The sequence below is a fragment of the Nematostella vectensis genome, chromosome 7 (assembly GCF_932526225.1).
Source record: "Nematostella vectensis chromosome 7, jaNemVect1.1, whole genome shotgun sequence".
Classification (NCBI taxonomy): domain Eukaryota; kingdom Metazoa; phylum Cnidaria; class Anthozoa; order Actiniaria; family Edwardsiidae; genus Nematostella; species Nematostella vectensis.
Genome location: NC_064040.1, coordinates 12,396,479 through 12,414,059, shown reverse-complemented (window position 1 = coordinate 12,414,059; position 17,581 = coordinate 12,396,479). Strand labels below are relative to the sequence as shown.

Below are 17,581 nucleotides of genomic sequence, written 5' to 3'. Positions count from 1 at the left end.
CAGAACCTCTGGTCTTCAACAGGCTAATGAATAAATGAATGAACGAACGAACGGACGGACGGATGAATGGACGGATAGTCTTCATTTACAGTGTTGTCTATTCTTGCAGAGCTTTCTTGTGAATGGTGCGCTCACTTGCTGAAGTCATGCCATTACGGGTACTAGATTTTGGTTGAGGCGTTTGTTTTACAGGGATCAATAAATCTTGGCATTTGCTATCAAAACTCACTGTGAATAATCCATGAGAGCTTCTTTGATACCACAAGAGCAACACATTTGTTTTGCTTACATAGTATTGTGCACGTTCAATTAGTACCAATGGATGCTGGAGTGTCGAATTATCTTCAAAACAAGCAACGAATTGGCCAGGATGGAAAATGGCCTGATCACCACCAGTGCCACTGTCAACAATATCAGCTGCAGGTTCATCGATACTAGCAATTTCTGACATACTCCGCGCTAAATCAACCGGACTCATGGCCTTTCGCTGCGCCATCGTCCTGTCTTACATCTTGTCTGCCTGGGACCTACTGTGACTCAAATAAATACGGAGCCCGAGGCTATAGGGGATAGCCTTTTTGGTGTGGTAAGGGTGGCAAGATGAAAAAAGGTGTTAGCAGCGCCATGGGCACACGCATGGCACCCTCTTTCGCCTGTCTCTTTCTTGGCCTATTTGAAACCAACGCTTTGCGTGACGCCCCTTACAAACCCCATACGTGGTTAAGATACATCGACGATATTTTTGAGGGTCTAGACAAATTGAACGCTTTTGTAGATTATCTTAACAATATACACCCCACCATTAAATTTACAAGCTCCCACTCCTATAACAATGTACCTTTACTTGACGTTAATGTCTCCCTTGTTAATAGTAAAATCGAAACTCAAACCACAATTCAGTGAAGTTGGGTCAAATGCTAGGAGACATGAGAATGCTATCTATGTTGTGTTTCTGGGGTACCTGAGAGAAGCTGCAAGTAAGTACAGCACCATCCAAGTTACCAGTGTTGGGGAATCATCATGCAATCATAGCAGCCAAAAATACAGTAAATGTATGGGGCATAATTTAAAATGTCTTATAAGGTCCTTTTGGGCCCCCTCCAGTTAAAAAATCCTAGCTACGCCCCTGTTACATGCACATGAACATACCAAACTCTATCAAGCACACGCCACTGACATTTTATCTTCAATGTCACCTAAATGACAGTACATGCTATAAAGAAGACATATTATGATAACCTCTTGGCTAAGTTGTTTTCTAAGTTGTTTATTTTGGGAGTAAGTAAATTAGGATACAAATCAAACAAGATAATTTTGCCGATAGGGAACTAATTAAATCCGCAACTATAAGATTTAATTGAGCAGCTTTACATCGCTGGCGCATTTCTGTTATACAACGCAAACTACATTCCGATATCCGGAAATACCTATGAACTATGAAGTAATTAGAGCCTATAGATTTCCAAATTATGCTTCTAGTGAAATTTATGAAACTTTTATTATAACTCTGTAGTTTCCAATTACATTGGAATAAACATCTTAGAATGTGATTGTGACATAATTAAAATTGTTCCCGATACAAATGTTTAATTCTTTATCATTAAAAACAGTTTAAAAAGACAACCGTGTAAAATATTGTTGCCAAAATCACTATGTTTGCAATTAACCAGTGATATAGTAGTGTAATAAACATCTTAAAAAGTATTCTGATATCATTACAATTGTTCCTGTTACAAATGTTTTTTAATTCTTTATCATTAAAAACAGGTTTTTTAAAAAAAAATATGTATAATATTCTTGCCATAACTACCACGTGTTTTCAATTAATCAGTGATAATGGAATAAACATCTTAGAATGTGATTGTGATATTATTAAAATTGTTCCTGTTACAAATGTTCTTTGATTCTTTATCATTAAAAACAGATCCCAAAAAATATGTAAAATATTGTTGCCAAAATCGCGGCAATTGTTGTAATTGAGCAAGTTGGAGTCTTTGTTTGCTAGAGATTGTTCTCCAGGTTGCTACTTTTATGTTCATCAAAACAGGTATTCCAAAGTTAACATTCACATGCTTACATAGACAGTACAAAGTACAGACAGACAGTTTGGTTATTGTTGATGCCTTGATAACGTTTCAACTGCATGAAGATAGATATAAATTCCAAAGTTAGAAGAAACCCAATCTGATGGTATTTCACTTTCTAGCTCATCTAGACATGCCTGAGTAATACCTTAGTCAGACAGTGGGTTGAAGATAGAACTGTCTGCTCCATTATTACTCATTTCCCCACCAACAGATATGACTCCCTCTACTCCATACAGTTCACTTGCAGTCTCCCACAAATTTTAGACCCATTGGGTTTTGAAGCTGACCAGAGACCCAAAGCTGAAGTGGACTGGATTTGGTTGTCCGCATCCGATGGCGTGCCCATGCTTCCTTCCATATGCTAAGCTTTTCATGTAGACATGATGGAGGGCCCTCAGGTGTAAAGGGTTTAAAGGATCAAGGATGCCTTCGTCCTCCATAAAGTAGAAAAGTTCACAGTAAAGTACCAACGCACCTGCAAATACGTCCCTCCACAATCGTTCAATTCTTTGGTTATGTGTACTCTTTCCTGTGATAGCACTTCTCCTGTTTGGTCCCCTTCTCGAAATCATATTATCAGCTATTTGAACATTCTCAAGTCATTTGTCAGTCCTTATTCTATTTGGCAGACCATAAGACTCCACAGCTGTCAAAAACAGTACATAATTGTTTCTGCTTTGTTATTATCGTTACAAGACATCATGACTATCAACCGACTGAACCCATCAAAGCCACCTATTATTACAAAGTTCCACCTAACCAGCTTATGGTTGGTATCAATGTGCCAAAGGTGCCTTGTACGTCGTACACCGTTCGCTTTAGTCTCCCCTTGCTTCGACATTCGACTCCACGTGCATCAACGCGATGATACTTTCTCGTAGCCTCGACCTTTGAACAGTAATATTCTTCAGCTGAATCAGGATCTGCCTTAACATGCATTCTCCGCAGAATGGAAACTTTTTTGTTATCCAAGACAATGCCTCGTCAAGTTCATGATCAGTGATATCAGTAAATGTAAGTGTGTTGAATCAAACAAACGTTTTATTATGCGAAAACAGGAACAACAACAGTCTAAGACCATAATACCACAGGCGCCCCGAGCATGTTCGACGGGCTGTAACATCCTCCCCGCCGACGTCAACTGATATCCATCTTTGACGACTCTTCTTCTTGATCTTGCCCAACACAACGCTACGCTCAGCTATCTGACTGTTCTGCTCCCCGCCGTGAGCAAGTGTGGTAGCTGTCCGTAGCTCTTACCTATGTAATTTCTGTACTGGTCGGTTGAGAGTTCCCTTTTCGGTACGCATCGTAGCATTCCTGATTAGTCCGTCCTTGCCAGGGGTGTACGGCTTCGATCCGTCCCAGAGGCCACTTGCACCGTGTCACATTATCCTCCGATATCAGCACACATCTCCTACGCGAACAGGGACCTCTTCCTTCATCCATTTTTGACGAATGGACAGTTTGTGCAGATATTCCTTGTGCCAGCGATTCCAGAAGTGATTTACGAGCCTTTGTTGATACAAATATCTCGGAATTAGACTGTCGCCTAGAACTGGTATTTCCGTAACGTCCGGTCCATGACCATGTGTACTTCCGTGGGAAATTGGTGATTAAAGCAAACTACTAGGCTAGTTGTGTTCAGAGGACCTCAAATAACAAGAAAAGTGATGTTGCCAAGTATGCAACCTGTCACGTGCCGTTTAACGGGGTTTTTAAGAAATGACGGTACTCGTTCAGCATGGAAACGAGGCTCTATAATAAAAACAGGAGTATCTGGCGTTTGTTCATCAAATCATTCTTGCAGGGTATGTTGGGGATCACTTATATGACTGCCTGAACGTCACGTGCCTAGCACAGCGTGGAAGCGAGGCTGTTTGATTTTTTTTAAATCAATTCTTAAACAATAAATATTCAATTATAGCTAAAGCTTCGTTTTAAACACTTTTTAAGATGAAAAAGCTAGATTGGAATACCAGTAATGATTTATTGATGCTTTTGTAGAAGAAAGGTGCTAGGACGGGCATTTATTAAATATTTTGTCTCAAAAAACACAGGGAGCCCAATTCAGAAATCAATAGGATCATGTGTTTTTTTTCATTCTATCTTTTAAAAAACTTTCGAGTAATTCATGTTATATGACCTGTGTGGTGTAACACTTTCTCGTCAAAATGATACTGTCATATAGTACAAGGCAAGCCTGTGAACAGTCTCCTCTACTCTTGCAGTGATGCCGTACTTTCTATGATTGCTACCAAACATTAGGTGTTCATAATAACTATGTATATCTGAGCAGTCATTTTCACAGTCCATCTTCACAGTCATGTTATCTCTTGTCATGTTTCCACATTCCTCCCCATCGTCACAGCAACTGCACAGATCTGTGTAGCCACCACCAGACTTTCTGTACTTGCAACAATGGTTGATACATCTGTCTTTTGCGCACCCGAACCTGACTAGATGGATAATGGCATCTGGTGCAGGTGGTAGATCTGTCATCACAGGGACCCAGATCTTCTTGGTGTCTTGCCACTTCCGGCCATATACACTTGGTAATGGCAGCACAGGGTTAGCGACGATGTCGCTGTTCCACACAAGCAGCTGGTAGTGTGATCGATCAAGACGTCTTAATCAACTGCGCCTCGAGGGTACGAGTCAGCAAGTCTCAGGCTTCTCAAGTAGGGATTGACGTTCAAATCTATGTTGACTGGCTCTAGTGGTTGACAAATTCTCAACAGCAAGTGCTTCCATGAAAACGGGGGACCATTCTGTACCTCCGTCTCGGTCTCTCGGCTCGAGGGATATTCCGACTCTTTTCATCTTCTTAGTCTGGGCTCTATCACCACCAAATGTTGACACGTTGAGGATCTCCGTTGGGCCTCTTAGCTCTAGCGAATCTGCAAGCTTCTTTGCGATGTACGATTTTTGACTGCCCGAATCAAAAGGACAACATATAATGACGAAAGCGCCGCGCATAATGACAAAAGAACCACATATAATAACGAGAATACCACGTAAAATGTAATATCTACCCCACATACTTAACATATGACAGTTGTGGCGTTCCATACCCTTGGGCGAGCAAAAGAATGGTTAAGTACACCTCTTCATCTAATTGGTGGATATATTTATCCTTCTTCCCACCGGCAAAGGACGACTAGGAGAGCAAAATCAACAAGAGCGTTAAAACAACCGCCATTTTGTGTTATGAAGAATGAAATAGCTTGGCTACAAAACAACTGAATGTTAACTATATCTACACAGCATGGCACCAGTGAAAAACTGCAAATGAGTTTGGCTGTCTGGAAGCCCCCAAAAAGATATCATAAGCTCTAGACCAAATAAGCGTTATCTTTAACTTTTTTTATATTTTGGTCTAGTTTTGGTGTTATGTAGCCCATTCACTTTGATTGACACTTCATGTCAGGACGCGTGCTATCTTGTGCACAGGTAGATCGGACTGTAACATTTTAAAACTTCGAGCAATTTGAGCGAGCAGCAGTCAAAATAAGCATAAGGTAATGCCTCAAATTGTTTTCCTATTTCTGTTAGCCATTTTTCTCTTATACATACATATTTCACACTCACACGGAATTTAATCTTTTATAACACGGACATATGAAGTTTATTAATAAAGTGCGTCAAATTTTATTACAAAGTGCGTTAGCTTTTTTTAATACAAAATGCGTCAAATTGTATTACAAAGTGTGTCAGGTATTACAAAGTGCTTCAATTTTATTACAAAGTGCGTCAGGTATTACAGTGCGTTGGTACAGCGTGGGTAACCTAGGTTTTTAACTCGTGAATGCTTGCAAAGCATTTACGAAAAATAATAGAAAAATAGTATGGACTTTCATAAGTTGTTTTTTTCCATAATTCTTTTTTATAAATTAAGTGCTAAATATCAAACAAAACTCGTTCAAACACGCTTATTCATCAAGAAACGATCAATAACGATTTTGCGAATTTCTAGAATGTTGACATGCTTAAAATACATATGACTGTAGCTTGATTAATTATGTCGGGTATTTAACTTATGTTTCCGAAGAAAATAGGGCGACCACTTCCAAGATCTAGATTTCTTTCTTACCCAATAGTCGCTGTTTGACTTTCGACATTGTAGTACTTGAAACTGGCGGATTCATCCTATCAAGACCAGAGGCCTTTGTGTGGAAAATTTCCATCTGTTTCAAGAAATCTGCCATGCTGTCAAAGAGCTCGTTGGTGCTGATATAGGCGTGTCGTTTTTTTTTTTTGCTTCGGTTTTTGCTTGTTGTTCTATTTTATTCTACTTTTCAATTCTAATTTTATTTTTAATTTCTTTTATATCCCAGTATTAAAACAAGATGCTGCAGTATTTTATGTGATTAATTTAAAATGTTATGTGAAAATAAAGTTAGTGGATGTTCTTTACAATTCTAAAACTTGCGTCTAATTTGTTTTCGTATTTTAATTGAGAGAATTGAAAAGTAAACAATTTCAAAGTGGGATAATTTAAATTCAAATAACTCAAATATCTGGCCCTGATACGCTCATCGGTTTTTTTTATTTCGCGCAATGGCGTATCACGATAAATCATAGCCATAAAACGACAAGTGTAACATCACCTCTAAACCAAGATGCTTCAGAAACCTATACTATCACTTCAAACTTTAAGTACATATTTATATAAGAGTACGAAATTTTCTTTATAATACTAACACTGCTGTGTATTTTTTTTTCAGTTTTTCTATTAAGGGCCATTAAGAGAATTAAAACGAAAACAATTTTAAAGTGGGATGATTTTAAACAATGCCGGTACTTATTTTTAGAAATAACACGAACATAACACTGCCTAGTATTCCAAATCTTTCCATGGGCAAAACAGCAAAAACAAGATCATAGCTTTTTATTTCAACTACTGGCGGTCAAAATGCTTGATTAGAATGTACCGTTAGAATAAATCAATATTAGAAATTGTGTTATTAAAACAGCTTGTGTCACAAAAAATGGAAGACCCAAGACATTTTATGGAATGTTTATTGTCTGCTGAGGAATCATAAGTAAGGATTTAGACATGAAACTTGTTTTGACTTGTTTGAATATTTCCCATTGTGATTGGTTGGAGAAAACATTCCATACATACTTCGAGCTTTGACGGTTTTACTCAGTTATACTGGTCATGGTGTAAATGTTACATTTTGCCTAAAATCTCCATTTTTCTTTTCTACCCTGCTGTGTGTGATTTTACTCTATTAGCTTTTATTTATATCATTTTCGTCAGTCTTCTTGACCCCTCGTCGTGGATGAAGCCTACCTCGTGAGGTAAGAGGTGCCTACTTCAAATATACTTTCTTGGTGAAGATTATATAACATATATTTTCTTAAATGTTAATCAGCCTTGATAATCGATGGTCAGAATTTTCCGGGGTTAAAGATATTGTCTTAAAAGAATTCCTTCTGAATAAGCTTTTGTTAATCCTAGTTAAGGCGACAAGCTCCTCCATTAGAACGCTGTTGTCAATAGTATTAAGGTTTGAATCCTTGTAGCTGAACCTTCCAGCTATGTACAGTTTACCTCGGGAATAATATAAATGCACCTATTCTGAAAAAGATTAGTGCTCCCTGAAAACTATTTTGGAAGCTAATTAAAACCAATTACTTGTTTAGACCTATCTTTGAATACTCATCCTTCTACACTCTTTATATTTTCTAATCGCGTGTTTTAAGTCTCAGGTCTTTTTTGCTTTTTTGAAATGTATGGAACCTCCATAAAAGGGATATTTTTAGAGAGAAATTTGCCTTATTAACTATTACTAAAATTAACTGCTGCATAGATTCGTTTTTGTTTATTTCTACTTTCTTTTATATCCCAGTATTAAAACAAGATGCTGCATCAATTTATGTTATTAATTTTAAATGTAAGTTGTATAAAAATAAAGTTAATGGATTTTCTTTACAATTCTAAAACTTGCGTCTACTTTGTTTTCGTATTTTGATTGAGAGAATTGAAAAGTAAACAATTTAAAATAGGGATAATTTAAATTCTTGTCCTTTAAAAAAAAATACCACCGGCTTTCTATACATATGATCATTATTATTTTGGACAAGTCTATTATTTCACGCAAATGCGTAGTCAAAACGCTTGATTAGAATGTAAGGTTATTATAATCAATATTAGAAATTGTGTTGTTAAAATAGTTAGTATCACAAAAATTGAAGACCCAAATATTGTTGTGAATGTTTATTGTCTGCGGACGAATCATAAGGTAGAATATGATTTGCTTGAATATGATTTGTGGGAGCAAACATTCCATACATACTTCCACCTCTCACGGTTTTACTGGTCATACTGTATTATAGCTATTTCTGCACTCCTCTTTTATTCCTTTGATTTTTCAAATATTCCTTAGTAAGGGCTGGTTTGTGCTAATTTAAATTTGATTAACTATTTCTATTTTTCGCTAAATAGCAATAATGCTAATATTAATGCAGCAGCTACTATTGTTATGCTTTCGACCAAAAACTGTCAATAGCATAACCACAATAATATTTACTGTTTCTTACACGATGGGCGTTTCGACTATTGTTCTCTTTTGAACTCCAAGGGAGAAAGGATAGTTGAGTGGGGTAAGCTGCCATAGATTCTTTATCATAAAATACTATTTGTCGATACTTGGACTTGGACTAAGCTTGGTCGAGACTTGGACTTGGACTAAGCTTGGATTTTTCCACATTTATTTCTGAATCACTAAAGGTTATTTACATGGTTGTAGGTACTCCGACTCCCTAGACATTCCGATTCAACTCTGTAATATAACTCCCCTATTCTTTTATGCATAGTCATGACGACGTGTTTATTTACTCTAACATAGTTAGCTAAGGCTTTTCTAAATGAAGGTGTATCAAACATGCATTTTCATAAATCTGAATCAGCCTTGTTTGTCGATGGATTTTTTTTTGGTTATAGATATTGTTAAGCATTCCTGCTGAACAAGCTCTTATCCTTTCCCAACACAAACGATACGCTCTTTCATAGGAATGCTACAGCCAGCAGTATCAAGTTTGAATCATATTTTATTCGGCGGTATTGCGGTTTTTCTAGACTTGACGGTTTATAGACTTATTTTGACGGTTTTGCGGTTTTTGGCGATTTTCTTTGCGGTATCTGTGCGTTTTTCGCATCCCCTTACGCACCCCCCTTACGCCCCCCTCGTTGAACATTTGAACCATTTACGGTTTACCTAGGACTAGAGGAAATAGTACCTGTTCTTGGGAGCGTTCAAAAAGTCTCACACAAATGACAATATTTTTGCACTCTGTTCGTATGTTTTTCACTTCATTTTTAACTTTTGTAATGTTCCAGCTCGGCTAGAGCTTTAAATCATGCGACCAAAAGGAATGGGTACCGCAAGGTATGTGTGAATCTTCTGCATATTTTAATTGATTTCTGTCCCCTCGGGCAAGTTAGATTAATCAGCTAGCCAAACAAATAACTTTTCCATTGCTTTTTCTCTATTGTGTAAGCATCTGGTGGAACTCGTGGCTCTTGCTGTCGTTCCAAATATTTGGTGCATGCGCAAAACAGTGTAAGCCGCCCACAAACAGCGAGCCCGGTTACATGAAGAACAGCCTAATTCAGTCACTTCTTGGCCTAAGTCCCGAAAGATGTATCCAAACTTGCTTGCAAACAAAAGGCTGCAGAAGTGTCAATCTCCACATCACGCGAGAAATATGTGAACTGAACAACGCCAGCAAGACGGACTTTCCTAACGACATGGACAAAAAGCATGGATTCATCTATCTACCGAATAGTCTCGTTACTGATAAGGTTGGTTGTTTGCTTTAACTTATAGTCTCCCTGCTAAAGGGGCTGGTTTATGCTTTACCTGAAAGACATTAACTGAATGAGAGCTGCTATAGCTCAAGAAAAGGGTTTAGCTTTCCGACCCAGAACCTTCTTGTTTTAATTTAGGAATTTGTATTCCAAACGACACAACAACCTCCAATTTTGTTCGCAGGGGTCCCCTGGTACACATGTAGAGTAACGCCTGCGCCCAAATGCAATATGTTTTCAGTTTAAATAGTTCTACTAAATACCACTTACTACAAAATAATTACATATTGTTTATATTTTCATGTATTAGTCTAGAACTTTATACTTGTAAGAATATTCAAATATACAAAGTCTATTAAAATATATGTTTTATCGTGGTCCTACGCGTGACAGATTCAGATGATTTCGTGCGCTGACTTGCGTAAAGTGAGGCCTAGCCTGGCAAGTGGATATTACTGGATCAACACAAAGCGCAAGAGACGAAGAGTGTACTGTGATATGGACAGGTTTGGTAAGCCTCTCTTTCCATGTCTTTTTTCCCTCTATCGTCGAAAGCCCTTTTAAGCCCTGTGCAAACAGCGTCAACGTCGGCCAGCATTTAGTGCTGACACCCGCCCTCCTTCGACTGACCACAGGACACTTGGCGGAGCACATCCCAACATAGTCTACAAAAAGTATTGGCTAGGAATACTAGATTTGTTGTCCAGCCAAAGTGCTCTGCCACGGCCCATGACAGAGCGTGTTGGCGTAATCTTTGTAACTCCAGAATCGCCCACTCAAGTTCGAGGCAAGGGTCGTTAGGTTGTAGAAAATTTTTTTTGTCATACCGTTGACTCTTTATCCAGGCGGAGGGTGGACACTGGTGGTCAGCATCGACGCTTTGAACAACAAACATCTCTGGAGAGCCGAAAACTGCGCAGACCCTGACACCTGTGTGTCCCTCTTTGAGACCAATGTCCCCGCGCGAAAGCTTGCTGACGAAGAAATACACAGCATAGCCATTGAAGGTTTGACTCTATTATCTTAGTCTTGTTAAGGGGTTATTCTGTGACACGGCTGGCTACCTTCACAAATAAATGTTTTTGTTTGCCAAAAACGGAAACCGAGTGCTCTAGTTGACGGTTTGCTCAAGTTACTCATAGATAGATGAATAGTTCAGTTAACTGCAACTCTTGTAGTATAGTATTACAGTTGCTGTCAGCAGCATAATAAATGCAATAATTGACAAAACGTTACACAATCTCTCTTGAATACTTATTTGCGACGACGATTTTCGGATTGGTCTTCGGTTTATCCCCTATTGCCTTGTATTATTCGATTCTTGAAGAAGCTATTCAGAAGATTATAAACATTTTTAATTTCACTTCCTTGGTCATCGCTACACTTTCAGCGGTTAATAAATTAAAAAATAAAAAGCCAACATTGGTGTTCCAGGTGTGTTCCGTGTAGAGGCCGTGTACAGCCCATATGCGCGGGACAATAAGAACCCCGACAATGTCTTCTACAAGGTCAGTAGCTCTGCAAATAATAAAGAACACAAGTTTGAAACGAATATGCTATTAGTCACCGACGCCAGGCATCTGCCTATTTAACAATTAGACTACGAGTTCGAGTTTTCTATGAGTCAAAAGATAGCCAGCGAGGCGCGTAGCGCCGAATTGACTATTTGACTCATAGAAAACGAGAACGAGTAGTCTAATTTTAGTATAAATCCACTCACATACTACCTTCAAATAAATAAAGATTTATTAATTCTCGGTAATTCTCTCTCTTCGATTTATTAATTCTCTGTAATAAATAACCGCTTTTGTCGCCGGTTTTTTGCTACTCACTATCTATGGCTTAGATAGTGAGTACGGGAGCCAATCAAATTGCGAGATTCGTGATAGTATGTGAGTGGATTTATACTAATGACAAGTAGCTATTGGTCAATTATTTTGGTGGTGCTTATTTATATGCACAGATTCCAAGTGGAGCCAAAAACTTTGATTCGTCCTGCAGAGCGAGTGCTGGAATAATGTTAGTACCCTGCAATGAACAATACGCTCCGAATTAGAAAAAATCTCAGAAAGGCATTTAAAAAGTATTCCCTTCTCTCTAGCTAATTCGAAGCGTCAAAAAGTCTCAGGAAAAATCTCTGAAAGGCATTTAAAAAGTATTGCCTTCTCTCTAGCTGAGACTTTTTGATGCATGTCATGCATTAACTGTTTTGGTTTAATACGGCATACATTTAGCACGACTAAAAAGCCTCCTGCATAAACAAAAAAGGCAATTCTGCAAATCTGACAAAGTAGATGAGCGAGATTGAAAACAGCGATTCTATAGGAGTCACCCTCTCATATGATGTGTTATCTCATATTTGTAGATCCATATCCCTCCCAACCGGTTTAATTTTCCCATAACCCCTTGAAAGTGTTTGTACGAAAAAACCCCGGTGTTTCACCAACAGGGAAGTGGTACTGACAATACCCTCTAGCCCCCAGAATTCCCGCCCTGGATGGGGGGGATGGGAGTGAGTATATTCTGGATTCACATATTCTTTTTAGGGTGTTTGGACATATCTCTGAGGGCCGTTGCTAGGAAAACTTCCTGACGCTATAAATTCGCCAATTATATGTGAAATGAATTGAATTTAGGCATGGCATCATTGTTTAAGAACATCTAAATTTTGATGACGTCATCAGGTGACCACGTCAAGTGATGACGTCACAATAAAAAGAATCTGAAATCTTGCTCTTGAAGTATCTGCAAAGATAAATGTTAGCTTTATAACATTTATGAGGGTGCCTACAAAGTGACGTATGCGTTTTGGACAAAAAATAAAATTTTCGCACATTTTTTATATTTATTTTTCCACTTCTGGAGGTTTTCATAGCATCGGCCCTCAAAGGTATGTCCCAACACCCTTGATTTGATTCAACAGATGTCCTCCGATTATTGTGTCATATAAACATCCATACGCTTGGGAATCTAGCCCTTGTACTGGTATAGCCCGAGGATACAGAATCTACAGATATCATCACTGTAGTAAGTAAAGTAGACACTACCTACATTGTCCCCTTTCCACTTTTCCATCCATTTCCTTTCTCTATGCTTATACCCTTGTCCCTGCCTCTGTAAAACTTTCTTGCCAGTTGCCTGACTGTATTCCATACTCAAACCTTGCTCTCTTTCTAGTGTTTGACGGTCATGATGATGGAGCGTGTGGTTACCGATGGCACTCTTCAGAGTTCTTTGGTATGAATTTATTTTTAGTTAAGCCTCATCTCTAAAAATGTAAATATCACTTATTTCTAACTCTCCCCCATGCCTAACATTTCTAAATTTTTCGTTCGTTGCGCAACAGGAATCACAACCACTTAAAGTGTGTTCAGTTTCTGAAGTGTAAGGCCAAAGAGTATTCAAGTATTTTAAGGCAGTAAAGTGATCTAAAGCTTATATTCCAATATTGATGTTGATGGGTTAGCAAATGATGAGAGGAAGGTTCTTTGCGTACTATCTTTTATCATTGTAGTTGGCAATCTCACAGCATTGAAAGTTTTGTGAAAACATGTTTTTTTTTTTCTTTTTACCCCAGCTCGGCGAATGTTGTACGGTTTGAATGGAGATGGAAACACTGGGATAATCTTTAGACGTCAGGGATTTCTCTGGGTAAAGTAAACCCGCTCCTACACATCGAATAGGAAACACGTCGGAGTATCAGAGTGTTAACTTCTCAGAAAGATTTTTAGGGTCGATGACATACCGTGCTAAAAACCGCACTAAACAAAGTAGTTGCTCATCATTAGCAATCACAGTGGAGCCACATAGCCTCGATAACTCTAATTCGTATAAAGATGGTTTTACAATATGGCTTGGTAAGGTGACTTGGATAGCACTTTGTTAACTACTGCAGGCGAATATCGAGTCTGACATTACTTACCCCTGGTTGATCACAGTGCCATAACAAGGAAACTCACTACTTACTATTTTAATCAAAACCATGTAAATCAGTAATAATAAGCGTTTAAAGTAACGAACATCATGATAGGCCAAGGGTATTTTGATTAGACATCAGAGGTAAAGGCCATCTTTTATCACGTCAATTTTTGAAGTCCTAAAATTCCAGTATTTAACCACCTTTTTTTTCTACTTTTCCTCGCACTATCACATAAAAGAGGCTGCCAAGTAAGCGCTACAACCATTACAGTTGCGTTATTACTACTCTGAATTTCAATAATGTATTGTAAGACAATGTATAGTAGCAAATAAAAATCCAAGGGTACCTCAACACATCTCATCTGTTTTCTTTGTTTCTTTTGTTTCCGTCTGTCTTGACATTGAGGAAAGCATCCATTAATTTTTAAAAAGGGGACCTTTTAAAAGGAAGTGGGCTTATTTTAAAATGTCTTTTTACAGTTTTTGACATTATATATTTTCTGCCCTTACAGTTTATTAGAAATGGTGGACTTTGCACCTAGCAATCTTTGCGATATACAACATTGAATTCATTATTGAATTAATGTAGTGTGACCAAATGCCGAATGAGGAATTTCCTCTGAGGCTCACGTACATAAAACAAACACAGGATACCCAAACATTCCAAAACTCGATGACGTTTCTTAAAGGTTCTACCAAACAGCTGAAAGGAAAGCACATCTAGCTCGAGCACGCATTCATGACTTTGATATATTGTTTGATGCGCCGGTCCCAGCATTTTTATAATTAACAGCTGCAAAATGCCCCACAAGATCCGACAAATGTTATATTAGGGATGCCAAATGTCCCAGATGCCCCAAAAGCGAGTTATTTTCCAAAAGGAAGAGCAAACGACCAGACCCAATAACAATTATCTAGGTAAAGCAAATCTTCAACAAAGAGAATACTCATATCCCCTGTTGGAAAATAAATGTCCAAAAAGAGAGGACTGATGTCCCTGAATTTAGAACAGATGCTTCAGAAGAAATGTCTTATACTCCTGAAGGTAGAATAAATGTCAAAGATGTAATGACTAATGTTCCTAGCTAGAACATATGCCCTAGAAGAAAGTACCGATGTCCCTGTATGTAGAATAAATGCCCCGAAAGAAATAACTGATTTCCCTAAAGTTACAAAAGACGCTTCAGAGGAAGTGTCTTATACCCCTGAAGGTTGAATAAATGTTCAAGAAGAAATGACTGATGTCTCTGAAGGTAGTATAAATGTCCAAGAAGAAATGACTGATGTCCCCAAAGGAAGTATAAATGTCCAAGAAGAAATTACTGATGTCCCTGAAGGTTGTATAAATGTCCAAGAAGAAATGTCTGATGTCCCTAAAGGAAGTATAAATGTCCAAGAAGAAATGACTGATGTCCCTGAAGGTAGTATACATGTCCAAGAAGAAATGACTGATGTCCCTAAAGGAAGTATAAATGTCCAAGAAGAAATTACTGATGTCCCTGAAGGTTGTATAAATGTCCAAGAAGAAATGTCTAATGCCCCTAAAGGAAGTATAAATGTCCAAGAAGAAATGACTGATGTCCCTGAAGGTAGTATAAATGTCCAAGAAGCAATAACCGATGTCCCTGAGGTAGTATTAATATCAAAGAAGAAATTACTATGTCCCTGTAGATAGTATAAAATGTCCAGGAAGAAGTGAATGATGTCCCTGTAGATAGTATAAATGTCCAGGAAGAAATGAATGATGTCCCTGTAGGTAGTATAAATATCCAGGAAGAAATGAATGATGTCCCTGTAGATAGTATAAATGTCCAGGAAGAAATTAATGATGTCCCTGTAGGTAGTATAAATATCCAGGAAGAAATGAATGATGTCCCTGTAGGTGGTATAAATATCCAGGAAGAAGTGAATGATGTCCCTGTAGATAGTATAAATGTCCAGGAAGAAATGAATGATGTCCCTGTAGGTAGTATAAATATCCAGGAAGAAATGAATGATGTCCCTGAAGGTAGTATAAATATCCAGGGAGAAATGACAGATGCCCAAGAAGGCTGGACAAATGTCAGATAAGCAGATGTCTCAGATGGTAAGAGCAATCTGAGCTTATGCAAATGTCCTTTAAAAACAGCACAATTTTCCGTAACCTGAGGCCCTCCTATGTTTCTATCGCGCCGGCGAGAAACAAGACAAGGGCCTGATACAAGAACTGTTCAATTCGCATGTTCTCACGCCGGATTCCGGCATGGCTCCTGATTGGTCAAACAAACAAAGGGCACTCGAATGGGACGCGCTGATTGGTTCAGCTATATATAGTACCCTAGCCCGTCGACTGCTCGTTCTCAGAGTAATGGCGGACTCCAAAAGTGCTTTTGTCCTTGCGTTAGCAGAATCAGGGAAATCGTTTTCTATAACATTAAAAAAATATATTTTTTTTCCTCTCTTTATTTTCTTCGAAATAATTCCGCCTGATACTCAGGTTAGATGTTCAAATGTTTTGCGAAGGCCGGTCATTGCGTGTGTTTATTTCTCATTGGTATCGTTTTTCGAAGCGAAGATCTACTAGTTATATCAAAGCTGCTCAATACTACAGACATCATTTGTAGTATTTATCAATTTTTTAGACAGAACAGGCGCCGAAATTCGAGAAATTTGTCTTAATTTGTTTTAGAGCACGAAGAATGCTTGGGATTGTTTGCTGTACTTCCCGCGTAGTTGTTGTTTTAGTGAGCTTATCAAATAATGGCTTTTGTGTTGAAGCAGCGGTTTGTCTATTACGAAAAAGCCTGTAGTTATTTAGTGATGTGTGGATCTGCAGTCATATACTTAAATCGTAAATCTCATGAGCCGTGAACTATCTTTGCGTTTCAAATCATTCAGCATAAAGTTGTCCTTACCGGGGTTCGTCGTTACTAAAATTATTACCCTTGCATTAACACCAATGTAGTTTTGATTTACATAAATGCTGTTTATAATTTGATTTGGGTATTTGATTTTGCCACCACGCGAGTCATTGGAAAATTAACAGCCGACGTATTTTGACAGTGGCCTGAGATGGGGCGGCAGGCGTCGCGTCTAGTATTTGTGTCAGTTGTCCTTCTATTTTTCCTCTCCGACTTTTGAAAAATAAAATCGCCTGATACTCAGGCTAAATTTTCCGCGACTTTAGATCCATGGAAAGGGTCTCCTGATGGTTCTAGGATGTCCATGCTTTGCGCTATGAAATAAATCTATTTTTCTGTAACCTTACATATAAAAAGATATGATGTCCTTATCTGATGATGTCCTTATCTGGCAACGTCGTATATAGGCCCTATGATGATGTAACCACGTGATTGGATGACACAGGAGGCCCAAAGTTCCACAAATTTCAGCATTTATGCAAGCGAGTTCATGATCATAGCAAACATATCACAAATAACAAAACGAAAAACAATCTATACTGAAGTGAAGTCCTCACAAGATATGTAAAGCAGCACAGTATCGTGCAAAGAGACCAATGTCGAACTGAGACAAGAAGTGACGTGAGATCTATGAAGACGTCTGCCATGTTGGAAAACAATTACTTTTCAGCTTTAATATTTTACTTATATTATCTAGTTTGTAGCACAAATACAGATTAATTTCCAATCCAAATTACCAATGTATTCAATACTTTTGTCTTTATAACCATAATATACAGGCCCGTACCCAGGATTTTTCTTGGGGGGGGGGGGGGGGGCGAGAACCGAAAAAGTGGACTTAATTTTTCCGGGGGGAG

General features: G+C 38.3%; 2 protein-coding genes across 3 annotated transcripts in view; both read left to right on the top strand.

Annotated features, from left to right (window-relative positions):
- Positions 1-14,176, top strand: part of LOC116617321 — a 51,361-nt gene extending 37,185 nt beyond the window's left edge. Inside the window, exons 1-10 of one of the 2 annotated variants that reach the window (XM_032379944.2) lie at positions 1,117-7,394; positions 9,436-9,484; positions 9,597-9,900; positions 10,300-10,417; positions 10,752-10,913; positions 11,341-11,414; positions 11,870-11,925; positions 12,830-12,933; positions 13,084-13,143; positions 13,484-14,176. In XM_032379944.2, coding sequence (XP_032235835.1) covers positions 9,456-9,484; positions 9,597-9,900; positions 10,300-10,417; positions 10,752-10,913; positions 11,341-11,414; positions 11,870-11,925; positions 12,830-12,933; positions 13,084-13,143; positions 13,484-13,566 — 990 coding nt within the window. In that variant the 5' untranslated portion in view covers positions 1,117-7,394; positions 9,436-9,455 and the 3' untranslated portion in view covers positions 13,567-14,176. Of the gene's footprint in view, positions 1-1,116; positions 7,395-9,435; positions 9,485-9,596; positions 9,901-10,299; positions 10,418-10,751; positions 10,914-11,340; positions 11,415-11,869; positions 11,926-12,829; positions 12,934-13,083; positions 13,144-13,483 lie in introns of those variants that run through there. The other variant, XM_032379942.2, reaches the window with a different exon arrangement.
- Positions 14,177-15,058: 882 nt separating this feature from the next.
- On the top strand, positions 15,059-15,894 carry LOC116617346. The gene is made up of 2 exons (XM_048730272.1): positions 15,059-15,454; positions 15,514-15,894. The coding sequence occupies exons 1-2, from the start codon at positions 15,059-15,061 to the stop codon at positions 15,892-15,894; spliced, it is 777 nt and encodes a 258-aa protein (XP_048586229.1).
- The last annotated feature ends 1,687 nt before the right edge of the window (positions 15,895-17,581 follow it).

What these genes read in the sequence shown, in the direction of transcription:
- LOC116617346 (XM_048730272.1), top strand. Translation starts at nt 15,059, where the DNA reads ATGACTGATGTCTCTGAAGGTAGTATAAATGTCCAAGAAGAAATGACT. An exon ending in CAATAACCGATGTCCCTGAG is followed by an intron (nt 15,455 to 15,513) that starts GTAGTATTAATA and finishes TAAAATGTCCAG; the next exon opens with GAAGAAGTGAATGATGTCCC.